Source organism: Chiloscyllium plagiosum, chromosome 21, assembly GCF_004010195.1.
Source record: "Chiloscyllium plagiosum isolate BGI_BamShark_2017 chromosome 21, ASM401019v2, whole genome shotgun sequence".
In the NCBI taxonomy this organism is placed as follows: Eukaryota; Metazoa; Chordata; class Chondrichthyes; order Orectolobiformes; family Hemiscylliidae; genus Chiloscyllium; species Chiloscyllium plagiosum.
In genome coordinates this window covers 18284085-18307627 of record NC_057730.1, presented here as the reverse complement: position 1 = coordinate 18307627, position 23543 = coordinate 18284085, and the positions used below count along the sequence as shown (strand labels likewise).

Below are 23543 nucleotides of genomic sequence, written 5' to 3'. Positions count from 1 at the left end.
ATTTACTCATTCCTTAACTTTTATCAATAATTCAAAATCATAGAATAGCTACAACACAGAAGGAGGCCAATCGACCATCATGCCAATGATGGATACGGAGAACAGAATCTGATTTTCACAGATGTGAATCATTCATAATTTTCCTCACGAGTCAATGCACGAAAGCAAGGCTTGGTCAAGTATAAAATTAAAAACATCATTGAGCATTCAGAAGCTAAGTTGCTGTTTGTTTGAATATGTTATACATTGAGAGAACAGGTTCAACAGGCTAAATGGCTACTCCTGTTCCTATATTGCTAATTTCCATTTGCCACCATTAGATATGTTCATGTCTTTTGAGAATGTCCCACATATCATCATGTCAGCTCAATAGTTTTAATCAATATCAAAAGGCCAAATGTAAATCTTGCGTCAACTGCAATGAGATAAAGTTTGATCATCAGTTTCGTCTTGTAAATGAATATTTGGTGGTTGTTAGTCTTTTTAATGTGGCTCATTTCCAAAATGTCTTTAAAGGGTCTCAAAAAATGTTTTTTTTCCCCTCAAATTTGAAAATAATCACTACTTTAATTTTCTTTTTCTCCAAAGCGATCGTGGCAGCCTATGAAAACAGCTCTCAGCATGACCCCAACTCAAATAACGCCATGCTGGGAGTCCATGCCTCTGCCTCAGCTATCATCCAGTATGGGAAGATTGCCCGTAAGCAGGGCCTGGTGAATGTAGCCCTTGATATCCTCAGTCGCATCCATACTATTCCCACCGTGCCCATCGTGGACTGCTTTCAGAAGATTCGACAGCAGGTCAAGTGCTACCTCCAGCAGGCTGGAGTTATGGGCAAGAATGAATGTATGCAGGTAGGCAACGTGGCCATTCCTTCACAAAAAAAGGGGGTGAAGAATCTGGTTGAGTCTGCTGGAAGAGAACGAGCACAAGTCCACTATGACACTTGAGTAATTGCCTGTGATGAGGTTTGTGACAGAGAAGAGTCATTATATATTTGCAACCACTATAGAAATTAAGCAAAAAATATATAAATTGGATTGTTTTGAATTGAAATGCAGTGACAGAAATGATTTGAAAAGTATGATCAGTAATTGCATAAAGGTATGTAACGCAAGGGAATTGGAAACATTCATAAAGATCACGTTTGCTTTTATCACTACATGGCAAAATCAATAACTTATTAAGAATAATTGATCATCTGTTGAGTTACAAAGCTGTCAGGTAATAACTGCTGTTCAGAGCCTGATCAAACAAAAGGTCACTAATTGAGCTATCTTGAGAACTCAAACTTCTCCTTCTATAAAGACTGCTTTGCCAGACTTTTATTAATAAATCAGTACATCATACATTCAGTCTTCAACTTTGTTTCACGCAGGGTTTGGAAGTTATTGAATCTACAAATCTGAAGTATTTCACAAAGGAGATGACAGCTGAATTCTACGCACTGAAAGGAATGTTCCTTGCACAGATTAATAAGTATGTAAAAATGATAGGGAACTTAATCCACTCCTTTTTTCCATTAAGGGGTCTAATTCCACTATTTGCTAATAATTAATGTGGGAGTGTACATTTATTTAAAAAGCATTGTTTTAGATTTGTTGCAAAAATGAGAAGGTCTTGCTTTAACTTGTAATTCTGTTTCACTCTTAATTCCCACATGCATATCTCTCATTCTGGTCAACCTTGAATTGCTACTCTCTATTCTTTCTAAAGCATTTTGCACAAGGTGTGGATAGTTTTAAGGAGAAGAGTCTTCTCATTTTCTACCCTGGGATATGTTTGCAATTTCTCTCAATCCAGAGATGAGAAGAAAGAATTAGTGTTGCAAAACTGTTCACTAAAGTTGCTGATACATCATTTCAGTTTATCTAATGAAAGTTACAATACAAGTCAATGACAGACTTTTCTTTTAACTTTTTTTTTAAACCTCTTTCCCTTTATCACCCTCCTAAGTGTAAAATCTTGGATCTCTTAACTACTTCATATAATACTCCTGCTGGAAACTGATAAAACTCACCCAACTGAAGCAAGCATGCTTCGTTGATCAGGGACCTCTGGCTTAAATTCATAACCTTGCTTGGGAGTTGAACTGTCAACTGCTTGAGCTGCTGTGCCTTGAATATATTCCTTGTTTCTATTCACTATTTGCTTCTGAATGGTGCTACATTGTCAAAGGGAAATCTTAATTTGCTTGATCATACTTGTTCAATACTTTTCTAATCGAATGATCTGTGTATGTTGGGTAACTCCATGCCACCTCATCACTTTTATTTTTATTTCCCCTGCATTGTATAGTTTGATTTAACAATGTGTTATTCAAAAACATGTGTTTGACATACAAATATGGCACTCTGGATGCTATCTTTAAAGCAAATTGTTTGGATGCTGGATGTCTGAAGAATTCATAAGAGAATGAATCATTGAGCAGCTTAGGCAAAGAGAGGAAAGTGGGGTTCATGTTTTTTCTGCTCAGTGTTTCACCTTTAAATGCTAGCAGTCTTTCTCTGTTCACTGATGCTGCCTGAGCTGTGTCACCTAGGTTTTTCAGCTTTCATGTGAAGTTATCTGTATGTAGGGTCATGATGAAGTGATTATTTGTTAGGTGAACATTCTTGAAGAATACGAAGCATCCATTCCTCAGCTGGATTTCCTGCACCTCATACTACATGGTGACTTCCTGAAGTGGTTTGACGTTATAGAACCAAATTGACCAGTTTGGACAACTCCCACTCACACCACCCTTGCTGTCGCACAGGTTGACCCCCCACCCGATGCGAGAAAATGTACATTTTTCTAGCTGCTATATGATGTATACTTGCCTTAGGAGCAAGTTTCTTTTTTTTTTGTGGGCTGCATATCCTTGATTTTCACCTTTTGAAACAAAATTATATTCCTGTTCCTTTAAGATCCCAGTATCATGGATATTTCATCAGTGCTGAGCCTCCACAGTGAGGCTTCAATGCACATCCATTCATCCTTATAGTAAAGTATAAAAATTCTACACATCATTTGTCTTGAAAATGCTTCACAGGGGAAATAGGTTAACTTTGAAAGATTTAAAGTTAGTTTTAAATTCACTTGTTACATTTTTCCATGAAGTATGTTGTTTACTACTTCATACTTTTACTAATTTGTTTTTTCAAGTTTACCCATCTACCATGCTTTTTAGCATGAGAATCACTTCTTCCTCGCACCAATGAAAGAGCTGTTTTGATCCCACACAGACACACTCATCACTGTTTGAAAACTCATAACTGAAACTGCAATTGACAAGTTATTCAGCTTGCATTTTGCGCACCATTTAAGCAAACAGCCCTTCTACAAAGAGAACCAATTGGATGTTATAGTGTGCACCGCAATCTATTTCAGCGATGCCTTCACTATTTTGACAGTTTCTCATTAATAATCTGTGATATTTCACTTACGACAAAAAAATCCTGAAACTGCCAGATAGCTGAGGTAAATTACTGCTTGCTTAAGCTCTTTGATTTTACAGTTTTCCTTGTGGCCTCTGCTTTTAAGGTGTGGCCACCACTGGTGGAGCAATAAAAATCTGAAATACTCATGAACTTGTGCTTTTGGTTGTCCCAAATGGCTGACAGGAAGGGAAGGGAAGGATCGGATTTTGACCCAGAGACAGTGAAGGACTGGCAATATGTTTCCAAGTCTGAATGATGAATAACTTGGAGGGGAACTTGCAGATGGTGGTGTTCCCATGTATCTGTTGGCCTTGTCCTTCTCGATAGTAGTTGTGTGTTTTGCAGATAATATGTATTGCTGCTACTGAGCGCTGGTGATAGAGGGAGTGGCACCAGATCCACAAACAAGCATGTGAGCTGCTTTGTTCTGGTAATGACATCAAGCTTTATTAGCGTTACTCAATCCGCATTCATCCAGGTAATTATTCCAGTATACTCCTGATTTATGCCTTGTAACGGTGGACAGGCTTTGGGGAGTCAGGAGATGCAGTATCCCTAGTCTGTGACCTGCTTGTGAAGCTAACTGTATTTACATAGTGAGACCAGTTGAGTTTCTGGTCAATGGTAGCATCCAACACCACCGCCTCTTTCCCACCCCCCCCCAACCCCCTCCCCTCCTGCTCCCCGGGTGGGGATGGGGGAGTGGCATTGTGTGGCCCAAATGTTACTTAGCATTTGCTAGCCCAGGCCTGCATATTGTCCAGATCTTGTTGCATTTGGGCATGGACTGCTTTAGTACCTGAGGAGTTGTCAATGGTGCTGAACGTTGTTCAATCATCAGGTCACATCCCCACTTCTGACCATATGCTGGAGGGAAGGTCATTGATGATGCAGCTAGGTCTAGGGCACTATCCTGAGGTACTCCTGCAAAGATTTCCTGGTGATGACTGACCTCCAAGAGGAGGTGATGTCAATATTGGTTGTATAGTGGACAATGAAGAAGGCCATTTCTGAGTACAATGGAATCTTCCTCCAATAGACCAAGGAGTGGCTGATGGACATTAATTTAAATAAATGTTGCATTTTGGTAAGGTAAAACGAGGCAGTTAATGGTAGGGCCCTGAGTAGTGTTGCTGAACAGAGACCTAGGGATACAGAGGCTTTTACAGTTATAATATTTAAAAGGTATTTAGATGGGTACATGAATAGGAAATCAACTAGGTAAAAACAAGGACTGCAGATGCTGGAAACCAGAGTCTAGATTAGAGTGGTGCTGGGAAAGCACAGCAGGTCAGGCAGCACCTGAGGAGCAGGAAGATCGACGTTTTGGGCAAAAGCTGTTCCTCCCCTGCCACCGCAGGAATTGCAAAACCTGCGCCCACTTCTGTAGCCTTGATTTTGTTTGTTATCACTAGCAAAGTGTATCAAAATCTGTAATGGGGTTATTTAATTGATGAGGGAGACTCTCATAAATTATTGTCTTGAGTTGTTTGCATACTTTCACCACTGTTAGGGTTATGTTGAATGCATTTACAGCAAGAGCTCAATACACAACATTTCAAATAAAGACTGCATTTGTAGGGATGTCATGTTTTGCAGAGATACATTCATGTGGTACATTGGGCTTCTGTGGCAATCTTGAATTGTTACCCTGAAGTTTGAGTTGTTGAGACCTTACAGTTATGGGATAGGATTGGATTTCTTCATGTTTACAATTAATATTTTGTATGTGTTTATTGTCCTGTTACATAGATCTGAGGAAGCCAACAAAGCATTTTCTGCAGCTGTTCAGATGCATGATGTACTGGTAAAAGCTTGGGCAATGTGGGGTGATTATCTGGAGAATATCTTTGTCAAAGAAAGACAGCTTCATCTTGGTGTATCTGCCATCACTTGCTACCTGCATGCTTGTCGCCACCAGAATGAGAGCAAGTCGAGAAAATATCTTGCCAAGGTGAGGATTACAGTGCAAAAGCCAGTGTTCACTGAAACCCTTGAGAAAGTTAATATTAAGCTTGTAACACAGAAATCAGTGGCATACTTTCCAAGCATTTTGTTTGTGCCCAGTACAGGAGGGATGTCAAGATTTGGGAAAGTGGTAGTATTGTCATTGGATGAGTAATTGAGAGATCCAAGCTGTGGGCATGGGTTTGAATTCCACTATAACAAATGGTGAAATTTGAAACCATATAATAATCATTGCATTTTGTCATTACAAACTCAAGTGGTTCACTCATGTCCTTTAGAGAAGGAAACTGTCATCCCTACCAGGTCTGGTCTCCATGTGATTCTAGACACACAGCATTTTGGTTGACTCTTAAATGCACTCTGAGATAGCTCTAGTTCGCCACTGAGTTGAAAGAGCAGTTAGGTATTAGTAATGAATGTTGACCCAGACAGTGACACACACAACTTGTGAACAAATTATTTTTTAAAAATGGGATAATTCTAGGGATGACTGGAAAAGATGTTGGTATTTCCCTTGGAGCAGAAAAGACTGAAAGCAGATTTGATAGCGGTTTTTAATAACTTAAGGGATTTAACTAGAGTAAATAAAGATAATCCATTTGCAAAGGTTGAAATATTGATAATAGGAGGGCACAGTTTTAAGGCAATCTGCAAAGCCAGGAAAATTGTTTATAATACAGTTCAGATTTGGATTGCATTGTCTGGTAGAGTAGTGAAAATTATAGGTGGAAGTGGGTACTGCAGATGCTGGAGATCAGAGTCCAGGTTAGAGTAGTGCTGGAAAAGCACAGCAGGTCAGGCAGCATCCAAGGAGCAGGAAAATCAATGTTTTAGGCAAAAACCCTACGTCAGGAAGGGCTTTTGCCCGAAACATCAATTTTCCTGCTCCTCGGATGCTGCCTGACCTGCTGTGCTTTTCCAGTGTCACTGTAATCTAGTGAAAATTATATTCAATAGAAGCTTTCAAAAGGGAATTGTGTGAATGCTTGAAGATAGAAAGTGTGTGGGGAGTGAGACTAACAGGATTGCTGTTTGAAAGAGCTGCAACAGATTTAATGACAACCTAAGGAACTGTACTACTCTTAATTCTACTTGGACAGTAGTTATGTCAAAGAAGTGATTGTACTTATAGTTGGAATTAAATCTGTCATGTTAACTGATTTTTTTTTCACGTTTGTAATTTTTATCACCTGTTTCTTTAAAATGGTAGCGTACCTTCTTATGATCACTGAGCAAAGCATGTTGGAATGAACAGAGAAAACATTGCAACCATGATTTAAAAAAAATTAGAATCTCTTCCAGTCTGATTCAACCATTAAGTTTTAGTGAAAGCATAAAGATTCAAATCGCTTGTTAAAATTATCATACTATCAATTATCGTAGTATTGTTGTGGGAATTCTAGATTTGATTTCTTAACATTTGTGTTCTATGCAAAACTATATTTGACGTGTTGGATTTCATTTTCTATACCATAAACCATGAATTGTTTTTTCCTATTTGAGTATAGTCTTAGGTTAAAATGATATAGATACTAAATTGCTGCATGCTACCTTTATAATAACAAATAATCTGCTCAGTAATATGGAATTTTAGTACTATACCTGGCCCCGCTGTGCTATGAGCTATCATTCTGCTTTTAGTTTCAGCATTCATTGTAAAAATACTTTAGGAAGTGCCCTTTATCAATTTATATTAGCTGTATATTGACCAGAAGCTGGAAATGTGTTGCTGGAAAAGCGCAGCAGGTCAGGCAGCATCTCGGGAACAGGAGAATCGACGTTTCGGGCATAAGCCCTTCTTCAGGAATATTAAGGGCAATATTAAGTTTTTTTTCAAAAATTACGTAATTGCAATTTAATTTTTGTTGACATAACCTCTATGTACTATGACAAGAACAAATTCTCAATTGTGTTCTAATAAAAACTTTGTTACAGTTTAAAAATGAATAATGCATTAATCAGAAATGCCATTCAAGAGTCCAAGATTGTACTTTTTATCGAATTCGTGAGGGTTACTAAGTATTTCACTTAATTGTGCTTTCTGCTGTTTGATCCATGATCATGAGAAAGCATACTGCCACCTTCTCAAGGGCACCCAGGGTTGGGCAATGACCTTGCCAGTGGATTTTTGAAAATGATCATTGGTGAGTGGGTACACATGATTTGAATCACTCCTTATTTCAATCTGTCTCACTGCTGGGTGCTGACCCTTTCATGCGTCTTAAAAACCAAAGATGTGTGAAACCAGCAGCAGTGCATATGCTGTAAGTTGCATTACATAGTGTGGTATTGGAATTTTGAGTTGACTTCATAATTTTTTTGTGTGGACACAACTCTTAGGAAGGTGTTAACTTCCACTTGCTTTTCCCAGGTCCTTTGGCTACTGAGTTTTGATGATGAAAAGAACACACTGGCAGATGCAGTGGACAAATACTGTATTGGTGTGCCACCTATTCAGTGGCTGGCCTGGATTCCTCAACTCTTGACATGCTTGGTTGGCTCGGAGGGCAAACTTCTTCTCAACCTCATAAGCCAAGTACGTATGTTCCTATAAACTTTGTCATGAATGAATAAGGAAAATTGATCTCAGTCATGGATCAAGATATTTCTTATCAAATTTGCCTCATCCTCTGCATTAGAATCCGAGAACCCATTTGGTCCCTTTGCCTGCAACGCAGTTCAGTAGGTTCTGGATTGATTGAATTGTGGCCTTAATTCCATTTTTGTTGTTGTGTAGATTAAGTTTGTATTCGCTTGAATTTGGAAGATTTAGAGTGATAAATTGAAGTGTTTTAGGAGGTTAGAAGATTTAATCCATTAGATGTTGGGAATCATTCTGTCTGGCAGACAGAGTCTTGAACTTTGGGCTGTTAATTCGTGATTTCAGAAAGAAATATTAGTGGAAGTCTGGAACTCGCACTCAGCAAAGCTGTTTCAGATATTTCAAACCTGTGAATTTGTTTATTTTGGTAGGTATGTGTATTAAGGAATGTGGAATCAATGGGAAATAGTGTTAAGAAACAAGCCTGCCATGATTGAATTTAATGCTGGAAGCTTCCTTGAACTTATTTCTGTTTTTTTTTATCAGAAGTGTCCAACTTATTTACATTCACTCTAGCAAGGATGGTGAAAATTTAATACACAAAAACTGTCGAGGCAGTCCTCAGCTTGGTGCAAATTATATATTTTTACATTAGGTGGCTATTTTTCACCATCATTGTTGCATTAACATTGTGTAAGATTAGACCATAATTGGCAAAACCAGCATGTATACATGAGCTGATTAAGAATTTTAGACTAAGTTAAAGATTTGTTGATGTCACTGTGACTGTTTTCTTGCCCGTCAGTTATCTGCATGAATGCTGTGCTGATACAATTATTATATGCATATTAAGTTACGCACATATGTGATTGCTGGGTTCCACCATTTAAGATGGGAAAGAGAGGAAAAACTATTCATCTGGCCAATCTGCAAAAGTATTACTGTCTAATCACTCCCCCATTTTAGGCTTATTACTTGCTATCATTATTATGGATTATACATACATTTATGTATCACTTATTGGGTGCCTGTCTTAATTGATTGCTAAATGCAAAGTCTCTCTCAGAAATGGCTTAGTGGGTATGCTCATCTCTTTCCTGGACTTGGTGCTTGGCTGAGGTTTCCTGTGCAGTTTTAAGGAAATTCTGTAATTAGTGGTGTCATTTCTCAGACTAAGGCCAAATCTGTCTTCCTTGTTTGGATATCAAATAACCATGACAGTGTCTTTGGCAATATCCTGACCATCAGGATGGTGTCCTGACCACCATTCCTTATTCAATCACTGCCCCAAATCCAATGGCAATGTTAGAAGGAACAGGTAAAATTGAATATATAGCTCCCAAAGTCTTCTGAGGTTTTCCTGACTGTGTGTCTAGGTGTGTTGGAACCTCACTGATTATGGTTGGTGTGATTAATCAGAGACAAAAGAAAACTGCAGATGCTGGAGTCAATGTTTTGGGTGTAACCCTTCTTCAGGACTGGGGATTGGTGTAAGGGAGCTGCAGATAAAGGGGGAGGGGTGAGGAATTGGTGAGGGAGGGATAGGTAAACACAAGTAGAGGGTTATACCTGGTTGGTCGATGGGAGGAATTAATCTGGTTGGTAGCTGCAAGGAAACGTCGATCAGAGGAATGGCGGGGAGGGGCTGGGAAGGGAGTCGGGGGATGGGAAAGGAGGTTATTTGCAATTGGAGAACTCAATGTTGAGTCCTCCAAGCTGTAGGCTGCCCCCACCCCCATTTATCTGCAGCTCCCCCAACACCCACCTTAAGTCCAGAAGAACGGTTATACCCGAAACGTTGACGTCTCCACCTCCTAATGCTGCCAGGCTTGTTGTGTTCTTCCAGCCTCCTGCTTGTATTCTGTGATTAATCAGCAATCCCATTATTAATCTTGAGAGTGCTTACTAGGGAGACGGAAGGTGAGCTAGAAATCTTTATTTTAATACCTAGCTGATAATTTTGGAATCCTGTTGCCTTTTGCTTATGTCACTGCATACGGTGCAATTCATTTATTTAAAAAGTACTTTGAGATGACCAAGAATTAAGTTAAAAAGGTGCTATTTTGAACATAACTCAATGTCCATATACCTTTCGTTTTCAGGTTGGAAGAGTGTTCCCCCAAGCTGTCTACTTCCCAATTAGAACGCTATATTTAACATTGAAGATTGAGCAACGGGAACGTTACAAAAGTGGTAAGGCTTTGGTTGGTGTGAGAAATGAGCTGTTTTCAATTGGTTCTCGAGCCAGCTAGTATAGTAAGAAGAATAATCATAGGTGATGGGCATGCTGAGATTGTGCTACCCAGTAGGTGTTGTTTTTAGACTAGGAGAAAACTGCAAGTGAAAGTTGCATTTTAGTTACACTCGATATCTGTGTACCACAGAATCCTCTCAGTGCTTCGTTCCTAAATTGCTCCTCATTTATGTCAAAGCTTCAGTCCATGTATTAATAAAAAGCTAGGTAAGTAATTACATTTAACTTAGGATTGTGATGCTCAGCTAAAGATTACTTGACCGGTTTCTACATGATTTCAGTTTAGGAGGAAATGTACCCATCTACCAGTGTGATTTACGTGAAGTTGGTTCTCACTGAGACCTTTTCGGTTTCTCATACTCTGTCACCACCATTATCTGTTGTGTATTTGCAAACTGGGAAAACTATCACTGATCATTGAATTTATTTGTAAATGTTTTATTAGACTCAATTGTGTTAATTTTACAGTGATTTAAATTGGAATTTAAATGGATAAGATTTTTTTTAAGTGGCATTCTCTTAAAGTTAAAGTATTGTGCAAAATATATCAATTTGTTCTTTGGCTATAGGGAAAGGTGTGTTAATGAAGTGACTTTTGAAAGCAGGGACAGAGCTGACAAAATAATTGAAATATTGAAAATATGACCGAGTTTGCACCACTATTCAGTGTGATCATGGCTGATCCTCTAACTCAACGGCCTACTCCTGCACTCTCCCCCAAAACTTTTTGATATCTATATTGCCTAGAAATCTATTTACTTCTGTTTTAAATATGTTCAGTAATTTGGTCTTCAAAGCTTTGTGTTGTAGAATTTCCACAAGCTGTTCACCCTCTCAGTGAAGAAATTTCTCCTCATCCCAATCTTAAATGACCTACCCATGTCCTGAGACGAATAACATCTTTTTCTAGTGCCCTCCGACAAGCGAAACTCTTCCTGCACCTAGCTGTTCCCGCCCTGTCAGAAATTGACACGTTTCCCTCATCATTCACCATACTACCAAACTCCAGTGAATACAAGTGTTCTTGTCCCCATCTCTTCTTATAAGGCAATCCTGTCATCCCAGAAATCAGTCTGGTGAGCCTTCACTGTAGCCCCTCTGTGGCTCATTTTGTCCTTTTGCAAGGAGAGAGAGAACAAAAGTGCACACAATACTCCAGGAATAGTCTCACCAAGACTCTGTAGAACTGCAGTAAGAGATCCTTGTGGCGAAACAGTAGCCGTGCACATTTAAAACAGAAAGATTTTCTTTTACCTGAGGTTGAGATTCAAAAATAAAATGGTCCTCTCCATTTCACCCACAAATGCCAAATATGCAGTATGTGCAGTTATATTTTATCTTGCAAGAATTAAAGTTGTTGACTGTACCTTTGTACAAATTGTGAATATTGAAAAATCTTTTAATAATTTGTTTGTGTGGATTGCAGTGCCCTTTATTATCTGTGAGCAGTGTGGCTATTAGGATTGCAGCTGGCAGTCTAAAGTTCTGAAGCTAACAGAAATGTAGGTCAGTAACTCAGGAAGAAGTCTGCATAGTGAGGACAGGATGATGCTCGCCCTGGCAGTGCATGTGAAGTCAATTGATAAGTATCTTAAATCCTTGGAGGGGGATATGTACATTCCAGTGAATAATACCTGATGGTTTAATTAGTTCATAAAAGTTTATTTTCTTACTGTGATAATAAATATGTCTCATGAAACATATTTATATCTGAATTATAATTGCATTTTACAAGTATTATTTGAGTTTGTGTTCTTGGATTAACTTGAGGAACAAGAAAAATTGTGAAACTTAATGATTGCTGCAATAACTTTTTCTGACATTTTAGCAGTAAGATAACGCTGAGGGCCACCTTTCTTTTTTGTTACAGACTCTGGACAGCAGCAGCCGGGTTCGGTTGGCACACAGTCTCACTCTGCCTCTGACCCAGGACCAATACGAGCCACAGCACCAATGTGGCGTTGCAGCCGGATAATGCACATGCAGCGGGAGCTTCACCCGACCCTGCTTTCATCCCTGGAGGGCATTGTGGATCAAATGGTGTGGTTCCGTGAAAACTGGCATGAAGAGGTTTGTTTGTCCAGCTGTTGCATGTTGCTATTCCTGGCTGGCTGTCCCTTGCTGTCCTTGGCTGGCCCTCCCTTTCTCCCCTCCTTTGCCCGCCCTCCCTCCCTCAGTCCCTTTTCCTATCTAACCTCCCGTCTCCTTTCTCCTACCCATCCTCCACCTTAAGGACATCTCTTCTGGGCTAGAGAGGAATTTAGAGTAGGTAAGGTAGGATTCAGTTGCCCACAAAAGTACCAGTGACGTGGGTAGGATGAGAAAGAAAATTCTGCTAGGGAATTTTGAGCAACTTGGGACTAAGTTCTACCCATATTCATTTGTAATTTTTAAAGTTTTTTTTACTGCAACTTACTTCCCACCTACTTTAATGTCATCTGCTAATAAATGGTAAATAGTTGGGGTTTGAGGATCAATCCTGTGATAACCCATTAGATTAGATTAGATTACTTACAGTGTGAAAACAGGCCCTTCGGCCCAACAAGTCCACACCGCCCCGCCGAAGCGCAACCCACCCATACCCCTACATTTACACCTTACCTAACACTAAGGGCAATTTAGCATGGCCAATTCACCTGACCTGCACATCTTTGGACTGTGGGAGGAAACCGGAGCACCCGGAGGAAACCCATGCAGACACGGGGAGAACGTGCAAACTCCACAAAGTCGCCTGAGGCGGGTATTGAACCCGGGTCTCTGGCGCTGTGAGGCAGCAGTGCTAACCACTGTGCCACCGTGCCGCCCACACTTGTGTCTTGTCTGCCCAGAAAAGACCCATTTGTCCTGGCACTCTGGCTCCCAACAGAGAGCAGTTTTCTATCCAAGCTAATAAATTTATCCCAATCCCATGTGACCTTACCTTGTATATGAAGTTTTTCTGTGGCACCTTGTCAAATGCCTTAAGAGTTTTCTGTATTACAATTATGACTAAGTTTCTAAAGTGCTTCATTAGCTGTACTGTATTTTAGGATATTCTGTAGTCATGAATTGTGCTAGAAAAATGTAACTTTTATTTATAAAAGCTAATGATGTGCATGTGAAGTGTGGTCACAACTTCTTGAGAGGGTAGGCAAGGCCAAGAATTAACCTCTCACCTGAAGAATGGTACCTCCAACTATACTGTCTGTTCTCCTTGAGATTGTTGGTCTACATTTTGGGCTCAAGTTTCTGGAGCGGTACTGGTTTTATAGAATACATAAAATTGGTTAGATCCCATCAACGTATTGGAAAACCTCAAACTCTTTGGATGGACCTTAAGCTTCACTGTGTAGTGGGTGGGTGAATATACTTTGTGTGGTACTGGGGGCTGTGGTGAGAAGACAAAGAAGCAATTAATACATTGCACTGATTAACGTTTGATCTGCCTCTTTCATTGTAGGTTGTTCGGAGTGCTGCACTAATTGTTTTGTCAAAATTATATATTAAACCTGCTAATCAACCATATTTTTGGAAGAGCAGACATTTCAATTGAGTACCCAATGCTTTAGTGGCAGGGGCCAAATAACGTAATACTTCAGTCAGGCAGTGAAACCCTCACTACGTGTCCTGACTAGTCTCTAGCCTTCCTAGGATGGGCATTGAAAATATGTTTCACTATCTACCTAGTCCAGCAAGCCTGCAGTCTGCAGTGTGTTGAGACTTATTTGGGACAATGAAAGATTTGCAAATAGCACCTTTTCCAACTTTGCTGTCTTAGAGTGCTTCTCAGTCAATTAAATATGTTTAAATTAGTCACTGTTGCAGTGACGAGAATGTGACAGCCAATTTGTAGCATAGAATTAGAGTAAACAACAATAGGATAATGACCATTCAATGGTTTAGTGACGTTAGTTTAGCAATATGTGTGTTGACCAGCGTATGTCAGGTATAGACAGGAGAGATCAAGTGAATCCTTTGAATGTAAAGGTAGTAGGGGTATACTTAAGAGGGAAATCAGGAGGGCAAAAAGAGGACGTGAGGTAGCTTTAGCAAATCTGGTTAAGGAGAGTACAAAGGGTTTTTATTAATACTTTAAGGACAAAGGGTAATTAGGGAGAGAATAAGGCCCCTCAAAGATCAGCAAGGCGGCCTTTGTGTGTTGCCGCTGGAGATGGGGGAGATACTAAATGAGTATTTTGCATCAGTGTGTACTATGGAGAAGAACATGTAAAATGTGGGGAAATAGATGCTGACATCTTGAAAAATGTCCATATTACAGAGGAGGTGGTGCTGGATGTCTTGAAATGCACAAGAGTGGATAAATCCCCAGGACCTGATCAGGTGTACCCTAGAACCCTGTGTGAAGCTAGAGAAGTGATTGCTGGGCCCATTACTAAGATATTTACATCGTTGCTAGTCACAGGTGAGGTGCTGGAAGCCTGGAGGTTGGTTTACATAGTGCCACTATTTAAGAAAGGTGGTGAGGACAAGCCAGGGAGCTATAGACCGGTGAGCAATAGGTAATGGGCAAGTTGTTGGAGGGAATCCTGAAGGACAGGATTTACATGTATTTGGAAAGGCAAGGACTGATTAGCGGTAGTCAGCACTGGATGTTGGTTTGCTTGCTGAGCTAGAAGGTTCGTTTTCAGACTTTGTGTCACCACAGGAAGTGACATCACCAACCCAAGGAAATGTAAACCCATCAGTAGAAAGCGGGCCATGCCACCAGTGCTTCATCCAGAGGCTCGCTGATGATGTTATCTAGTATGGTGACTAAACGTCTGAAAACAAATCTTCCAGCTCAGTAAGCAAACCTACATCCAGAACCTCAACCTGAGCTACAAATCTTCTCAAAATTCGCTAATAGTCAGTACTTTGCGCGTGGAAACTTGATTGAGTTTTTTGAAGAAGTAACAAAGAGGATTGATGCGTGCAGAGCAGTGGGCGTGATCTATATAGTTCAGTAAAGCGTTCACCAGGGTTCCCCATGGGAGACTGGTAAGCAAGGCTAGATCTCATGGAATACAGGGAGAACTAGCTATTTTGATACAGAACTGGCCTGAAGGTAGAAGACAGGGTGGTGGTGGAGGGTTGCTTTTTGGACTGTAGGCCTGTGACCTCTGGAGTGCCACAAGGATTGGTGCTGGGTCCCCTGCTTCTCGTCATTATATAAATGCTTTAGATGTGAACATTGGTGGTATAGTTAGTAAGTTTGCAGATGACACCAAAATTGGAGGTGTAATGGACAACAAAGAGGGATACCTCAGGTTACAATAGGATCTTGACCAGATGGGCCAATGGGCTGAGAAGTGGCAGATGGAGTTTAATTTAGATAAATGTGAGATGCTGCATTTTGGAGGAACAAACAGGGAGTGTTACTGATCAAAGAGAGTGCAGGTTCATAGTTCCTTGAAAGTAGAGTCACAGGTAGATAGGATAGTGAAGAAGACATTTGGTATGCTTTCCTCTATTGGTCAGAGTATTGAGTAGAGGAGTTGGGAGGTCATGTTGCAGCTGTACAGGACGTTGGTTAGGCCACTGTTGGAACATTGCATGCAATTCTGGTCTCCTTCCTATTGGAAAGATGTTGTGAAACTTGAAATGGTTCAGAAAAGATTTATAAGGATATTGCCAGGGTTGGAGGATTTGAGCTAATGAGAGAGGTTGAGTAGGCTGGGGCTGTTTTCCCTGGAGCGTCGGAGGCTGAGGGGTGATCTTATAGAGGTTTATAAAATCATGAGGGGTATGGATAGGATAAATAGACAAAGTCTTTTTCCTGGGGTAGGGATGTCCAGAACTAGAGGGCATAGGTTTCGGATGAGAGGGGAAAGATAGGAGACCTACGGGGCAACATTTTCATGCAGAGGGTTGTGCTTGTATGGAATGAGCTGCCAGAGGAAGTGGTGGAGGCTGGTACAATTGCAGCATTGAAAAGGTATCTGGATGGGTATATGAAAAGGAAGGGTTTGGAGGTTTATGGCAAAAGGGACTAGATTAGGTTAGGATATCTGGTCAGCATGGACAGGTTGGACCAAGGGATCTGTTTCTGTGCTGTACATCTCTATGACTCGAAGACCAGGTCACTGGTGAGAGCTTCATTTCGCCTGAGAGAACAGGTGGGATTTCAGGTCAAAGTGTCATCTGTAGGACACCAGGTCAACAGTTCAGCACTCCATCTGTATTACACTGAATGTGCCAGCATAGGATTTGCACGCAAATCTCACGAGTGGGACTTCTGCCCACAACCTTCTGATACGAAAGCTAATGTATTGTGGAACGTTCCGTGCATTGTGTTTATAACAGCTAATTTTCTTTTCGTAGACAAACAGGAGGCTGGAAGCATCAGCAAGTCAGACAGCATCACGAGATGGAAAGTCAACATTTTGGGTATAACTCTTCTTCAGGACTAGATGTGGGGGGAGGGAGAGCTACAGATAAAGGGAAGTGGGGGGTTTGGAGAATAGCAGAATGGTGTCTGGGCAGCCTAGAACCCAGAGTACCTAACATTGAGTTCTTGAATTTCAAATAACCTTCCCACCCATCCCTCCGCTCCCTTTTCATCTCCTCCTTTCCATTCCACCTACTGACCCTTCTTTCCAGCTACTAACTGGATTCATCCCTCCCATCAACCAACCAGGTCGTACCCACTGCCTGAGTTCCTCTATTACTACCCCACCATTCTGTTACTCTCCCCACCTCATAACTCTGCCCCCCCACCTCTCTCTCTTTATCTGTAGTTGCCCATACCCCCATATCTAGTCCTGAGAAGGGTAAAACCTGAAACGTTGACTTCTCCACCACCTGATGCTGCTTGGTGTGCTGTGTTCTTCCAGCCTCCTGTTTGTCTACTTTGGATTCCAGCATCTACAGTTTTGTTGTCTCTAACTATTTTCTTTTCATACCCAGGTACTGAGACAACTACAGCAAGGATTGGCAAAGTGCTACTCTGTGGCCTTTGAGAAGAGTGGAGCTGTGTCTGATGCCAAAATCACACCTCACACCCTAAACTTTGTCAAGAAGCTTGTGAGCACTTTTGGAGTTGGTCTTGAAAATGTATCCAATGTGTCCACCATGTTTTCTAGTGCAGCCTCAGAGTCTCTGGCAAGGAGGGCTCAGGCCACAGCACAAGATCCAGTTTTTCAGAAACTCAAAGGACAGTTCACAACAGGTGAGCAAAACATGGTGATTTGTTATTGAAGACAATTTAGATGTTGGATTTTGCCAGTGAGATTGCAGGATCTGAAAGAATGGTATGATGCTGTTTATAATATAGCGACTGTGATGGCTTGTTGAACTTTATTTTTAAGGATTTTCCTCAATTGCCTAAGACTTTCAAGGCCTTGTCCTCCCACTCCTATCTCTGACTTCCAGTGACCCCCTGAAATCTCCGATTTTGGCCTTTTGTGCACTGTGGTTTGTTTGGCTCCACTAGCCTTGCCTTCAACTGACTCAGCTTTAAACCTCTTTACTTCTATCCTTTTAGATGCTCTTCAAGCCCTTCTCATCTGTTCTGATATTCCCTGTGATTCAGTTTTAAAAGTCAGTTAACACTCCTGTTAAGCATCTTGGGGCACTTTTTTGTTTGAGAAATGCTATATAAATGCAATTTATTGGTTATCCATTAAGAGGCTGTACAGTTTCAATCAGAAAGCTCCAAAATTTACTTTCTGGCCTGTGCTGTCAAACCATTTTCAGTCAGGACAGTCCCAATTATGTTTATCTAATGGGTATTGTTGCTGCTGACGACTCTGCAGTGAACCTTGTTTATTGTATGCGTACAAGGACATGATGGGGCTCTGACTTAATGCAGTCACCATCTGTTGCTGCTCTTTGAATGAGGCGTCAGGTAGAAGGAATTGGCAGTTGATGTTTTTAAGACAGGCAGCAGGAAATCTTTATCTTCAGGAGAGAAGGGCCCAAAATTGCTAAGAGATAAAAGAATAAATGTAAGCGTTCCTTTATGGATAGGTAGTCTTTATATTAAAGACTTGCGACAGATTGGTACAGCATTTAGTATTATTTCTGAGTTAAAACCAGTTTATTTTCCTGAGTAACTGAAGAGAAACTGTTTCCAATGGCTATATGATCAAGAATCAGAGGGCATACATGTGAAGTGGTAGGCTAAAAGAGCCCAGGGTGACATGAGAAGCTTTTTTGTGCAATTAGCAGTTTAAGAATTGGAAAAATAGTGGGAATACTAGTAGCATCAAAAAATGGAATCTGATAAATAGCTGAAGGAGAAAAAGTTGCAGAGATACAGGGAAACAATGGGAAAGTGGGGCTAACTGGATTGCACTTCAAAAGAGCTGGTGCAGAATCAATGGGCCACATGGCCTCCAGCTTTGTTACACAGCTATATGATTGATTTTGCAAGGCTCCAGAAAATAAATCTAAACAGGCTCTTGAGGACGACTGATCTATGCTGGCATTTTATGATCCACAAAAGTCATCTCCTTGCCCTTCATTATTGAATCTCCTCACTTTATGCTATTTCTTTCACCTTCACAGAACATTGTGTAGTATTCAAAGTTTGTGAGAAGATTTGTAGCTCGGGTGCTCGTTGTTGTGGTTCTGTTGGCCGAGCTGGGAATTTGTGTTGCAGACATTTCGTCCCCTGTCTAGGTGACATCCTCAGTGCTTGGGAGCCTCCTGTGAAGCGCTTCTGTGATCTTTCCTCCGGCATTTATAGTGATTTGTACCTGCCGCTTCCGGTTGTCAGTTCCAGCTGTCCGTTGCAGTGGTTGGTATATTGGATCAATCACAGATTCAATCAATACGCACATTGACCTGGACCCAATATACCAACCACTGCAACGGACAGCTGGAACTGACAACCGGAAGCGGCAGATTCAAACCACTACAAATGCCGGAGAAAAGATCGCAGAAGTTCTTCACAGGAGGCTCCCAAGCACTGAGGATGTCACCTAGACAGGGGACGAAACGTCTGCAACACAAATTCCCAGCTCGGCGAACAGAACCACACAATTGTGTAGTGTGCTACTTTAATGTAGCTTTACTTTTTCAGGACCAAGTACAATTTCTATCCTTTTCAAAATTAAATTCCTGAATCACTTGTACCGTGCAGACAAATAGTATTTTGTAGTCAAAGAACATTAGAATGGAGGCAATACTTAAACTTAACCAATTCCATACAGTGAGGAGCTCAGTACGCGTTAATTAAACGGGATCATAATGGGAGTTTGTATTATATAATAGGGACAGATTTAGTATTTTTTAAACTGGCATAGTAAGCTTTGTGCCAGAAGTTAATTCTTTTATAATGACATACTCGAAATACAATTACTGTTTATGTTCTTTAAAATGTAACAAGTTAGTTATTTCCTGTTGTGAGAAAGCAGATTATTTTACTTAACTTATCAATATAATTAAATATAAAATTAGTATGTTTCTAAATTTCTATCCCATAAAAACTGAAGAAGGAATAGTCAAATTAATATTTAATACCACTACTGAGATAGCAATAAAAGAACAGATAATATTTGGTAAAATGAGGTATGCAGTTAGTGCAAAAGTATGTCTAAGTATGATTTCATAAATCAAAATACCTTCCTTGGTGAAGTTGGATATTTTACATTTGCCTCATTGGAATTTTTAGTATTTTTGGACTTCTCAGTGACTGGTTAGTCACATTTGAGGGTTTTTAAATTTTTTTAAATTAGATTCCCTATAGTGTGGAAACAGGCCCTTCGGCCCAACAAGTCCACACCGATCCTTCGAAGAGCAACCCACCCAGACCCATTCCCCTACATTTACCCCTTCACCTAACACTACGGGCAATTTAGCATGGCCACATTTTGTACTGTGGGAGGAAACCGGAGCACCCGGAGGAAACCCACGCAGACACGGGGAGAATGTGCAAACTCCACACAGACAGTTGTCTGAGGCAGGAATTGAACCCGGGTCTCAGGTGCTGTGAGGCGCGCAGTGCTAACCACTGTGCTACTGTGCCGCCCATGTGTTATATGAAAGTTTGTAAGTCAGGGTGTCCCTGCCTGTGTTTTGCACACCATGGTGGTCAAGCTATTGTGAACCAAGCACTTCCTCCCCCATAACTTTGTGATCTTCCAAGTAAATGAGGTAAAAATACAGAGAAATTGTTCTTTTACCCCCCTGCCCACAGGAGTCAAGGAGATCATACTAGTCTAGTTTGTGATATCATTTCTTCAAAAACAAGTGAGAGATTTCATCTTCTTTTAGAGAAGGCTGTTTACCCTGTCGGATCAGCCGTTGTCTCATTGGTGGAGTAGATTGGGCTGAATGATCTACTCCTCCTACATCTTGTGGTTTTATGGATGAACTGGCTCAACTTTATTCACCCACCCTGTCAGTTAGTTGCAACAAGATTAATTTGAAAAGAAACTTGTACCTTGTACCTTTTTTCCAGATCCAAGTAAATTTCTGTTTTAAAAGAAGCCAATTTAGCCACAAGCTTTTTCAAGTAACACAATGAATGTATTAATAATGTAACACTTACATTGTAAACACAAGGTGGGTCAAAAAAGGTGAATGTTTAAAAATCATCTCCAAATTAGCCTCTGAATTGTTCATGAAGAGCAGATATTTGAACATTGTTGCCCTTGTGGTGGAGGTTACCTGTTGGTTTGACATTCGCATTTGTAGTCTTTTTTTTTTGCGATTTTTGGTATTTTATTTTGAAGTTCCTGTATCCTGATTCCTCCTCTTTAACTGATTTGTGGCACTCTGAATGAGCGAAAGTCTTTACCTGCAACACTGATAACTAGGTGATAGATTTTCACTTGTGACCTTCACAGCCTGCTCGTATTTTAAATCCAGGCAGGTACACATGAGCATGTTCAGTCCCAGGCCGCTCCAGTAACATTGAAATTAACTTTTAAAACCCCATTTTTTATGCATTGTTACAAGGGAAAATACACAAAATGTGTACGTAGTTTGTGCCAAATTTGCAGAGGGTGGTTTGCTATTGAAGTAGAGGTTTGTCAGCCCCTAGTTAACCTTTTTTAGTCACAAGATTTCAGTCTTGTTTGTTTGCAGTTTCTTTGACACCATTAGGTTCGCATATAATTCTTTTACTCCTGCATTTAATTGTCGCAGCTGTCTTTTAAAAAATGCATCTTGGAATGAAGGGTTGGGAGCATCTGTAGTATTTCCATTGTCGTATCAGTTGTCATTGACTTGTAAACCTTCTGCCAATTTCACTAACTCATCGCCTGAATGTGACAACAGAGAAACTCGGCCAATAAGGCAAGGGATCTGTGAAATGTTTCCCTGACTCTGTCAGGTGATCAACGCCAGTTCAAGAAATTGTATTGATCAAGTGGATTTTAGCTGTTCATCCACTGAATAACTATGGCACATCCTGAGATCCACTTTGTTTGAAATAGTTGTCAGTATTGATGCTGCCCTCTCTGCTTAATAGAATGCCTGACTTGGAGGAGGAAGTTATTACTTATTGAATAAGTGCTAACCTGCAAGAAAAATGACTCTTTTGTGATCATCTTTATTCATGTTTGCTTCTGTTGTTCCTCTACTAAGTTGTACGCTATAAATTATGACCTCCTGACTGACTGCAAGGAAGCGTTTACATAAACCCTTTTCTTTCAAATGCCTCCAAGCACTTCACACAGCAAGTTCTTGCTATGAAGCGTATTGATGTTTTTGATAATAATCGTGATTGACATTGCATGCCACTTGTGTTTCAAATACAAGCAAAATATTTGGTCATTTGGTTTGTGTGTTGGCTACAAGAGAGTTTGGTGTGGCACTAGAGAATTTCCTCCTTTTCATGTTGTCTTGGAATTAAGTCCCACTACGAAATAGGGAAATGTTCTCCACAGGTACCTGGCCAGCATTGATCTCTCAACCAATATCTAGAAAAGTCATGATCTTCTCTTTATCTCCTCATTACTATTTTAGGAAGCTTGCTGTGTGTATTGGCTGCCAAGTTTTCAGCAATACAATTGCTACAATAAAATTAGGTTACGGGCTGTGAACTACTTAGGGATGTTATGAAAGATGCCATATAAAAACACATTTTTAGTTTTCTCTGGGCTGTGCTTTGTTTCCAAATGAGCCACTAGGTGGAGTAACCCACTGTCATGAATAAATATTCTGACTAACCTAGTTAATGAATCAGGAAAAGCACTGTTTCATCTAATTGACTGTCCCTAGCACAGAAATAACAGGTAAAATATGAGGGAAAGGAAATATAATTAAAATAGCAGTGTAGCTCTGGGTGTTGCTTGAAATCTGATTGTGTAATCAGTGTTTCAGCATGTGAACGTACACGCTAAATCTAGGTGATTTGTCATCTATGTAATAGATGAATAAGAAGATTTTTTTAATCCCCAGTCCAGATGTTGTGTAAATGGAATATCTGATTGTCCTCCTGAAAGTAGCTTGAAGTCTTGAATGTGACCTACATAGCTTGCACACATCTATTTGGCATGATGTACTCTCTGAGGCACAACAGTTGCATGACAGTAAATAATGGGAGTTTTGAACCACATGATTGAATTTAATGGACAGTGGTCACCCAGTAAAGAAATGATGCTGGAACAGTTTGCTTGTTACTGATTGTTCAAAAATGACAGGATGATTCAAATATAGATAATTTTTTAAAAAATGATTATTATTTACTTACACACGACCCCCAAAGGGGAGGGTTTCTGTTCATTTTTATTTTGCATCACTTAATACAATGCTTAGTGGATTTTATCACTTGTCCTTGTGAATGCACTTGCTTTGAATGAAATCAATTAAAAATCAAAGTGTATGCTAACTGGGACTAAACATGAGAAGTGGTTTAAAAGCAGCAAATTGGGAGAATGTGGAGCAAGTTTTGATAAGTTTTCAAGCAGTTCCAAATGTTCCTTTCTCATCAAAGTGGAACATTTTTCCACTGGCATTCTGATCCTTGAATTTTGTCCTCATTAGTAAAGTTCGCATTCTCTGATCTTTGTCTGACTATTGCTTTTTCAGTTTCCTAACTAAATCATTTGGGTACTTTTATATGGTATTAGATTCCCTACAAAAGTCAATGCTTCCAGCTTCTGGAAGTAGTTTTCAATATTGAATTTGCTTTTACACAAAAGGCTAAGCGTGAATTTTATAAATGAGGGGTTGTTGATCAAGTATCCATTGTCTATTTCTTCACTAGCTGACAGTATTAAATCTGGATGACTACTATCTTTGGCTTCCAACCCTTTGCACTTCAGTCTGTGACAACAGAGCCTGCATCAGACTTTGAACTAAGATACTGTAAATAAGGGCTGTACTTTTCCAATCAATGCTAAGCTCTGTCGTTCTTGAGTTAGGAATAGGATGTCTAAATTGCAACAGCTTCAGCTTCACATCTGTAAGAATCTAAAGGAACCTA

The 23543-nt window shown here is 40.1% G+C and overlaps 1 protein-coding gene across 1 annotated transcript in view; it reads left to right on the top strand.

Moving 5' to 3' along the window:
- Positions 1-23543, top strand: part of LOC122560430 (transformation/transcription domain-associated protein) — a 210421-nt gene that overhangs the window by 156873 nt on the left and 30005 nt on the right. The window contains exons 61-67 of the mRNA XM_043711063.1: positions 589-854; positions 1379-1479; positions 5175-5376; positions 7762-7926; positions 10035-10125; positions 12057-12256; positions 17072-17333. Coding sequence (XP_043566998.1) covers positions 589-854; positions 1379-1479; positions 5175-5376; positions 7762-7926; positions 10035-10125; positions 12057-12256; positions 17072-17333 — 1287 coding nt within the window. The remainder of the gene's footprint in view (positions 1-588; positions 855-1378; positions 1480-5174; positions 5377-7761; positions 7927-10034; positions 10126-12056; positions 12257-17071; positions 17334-23543) is intronic.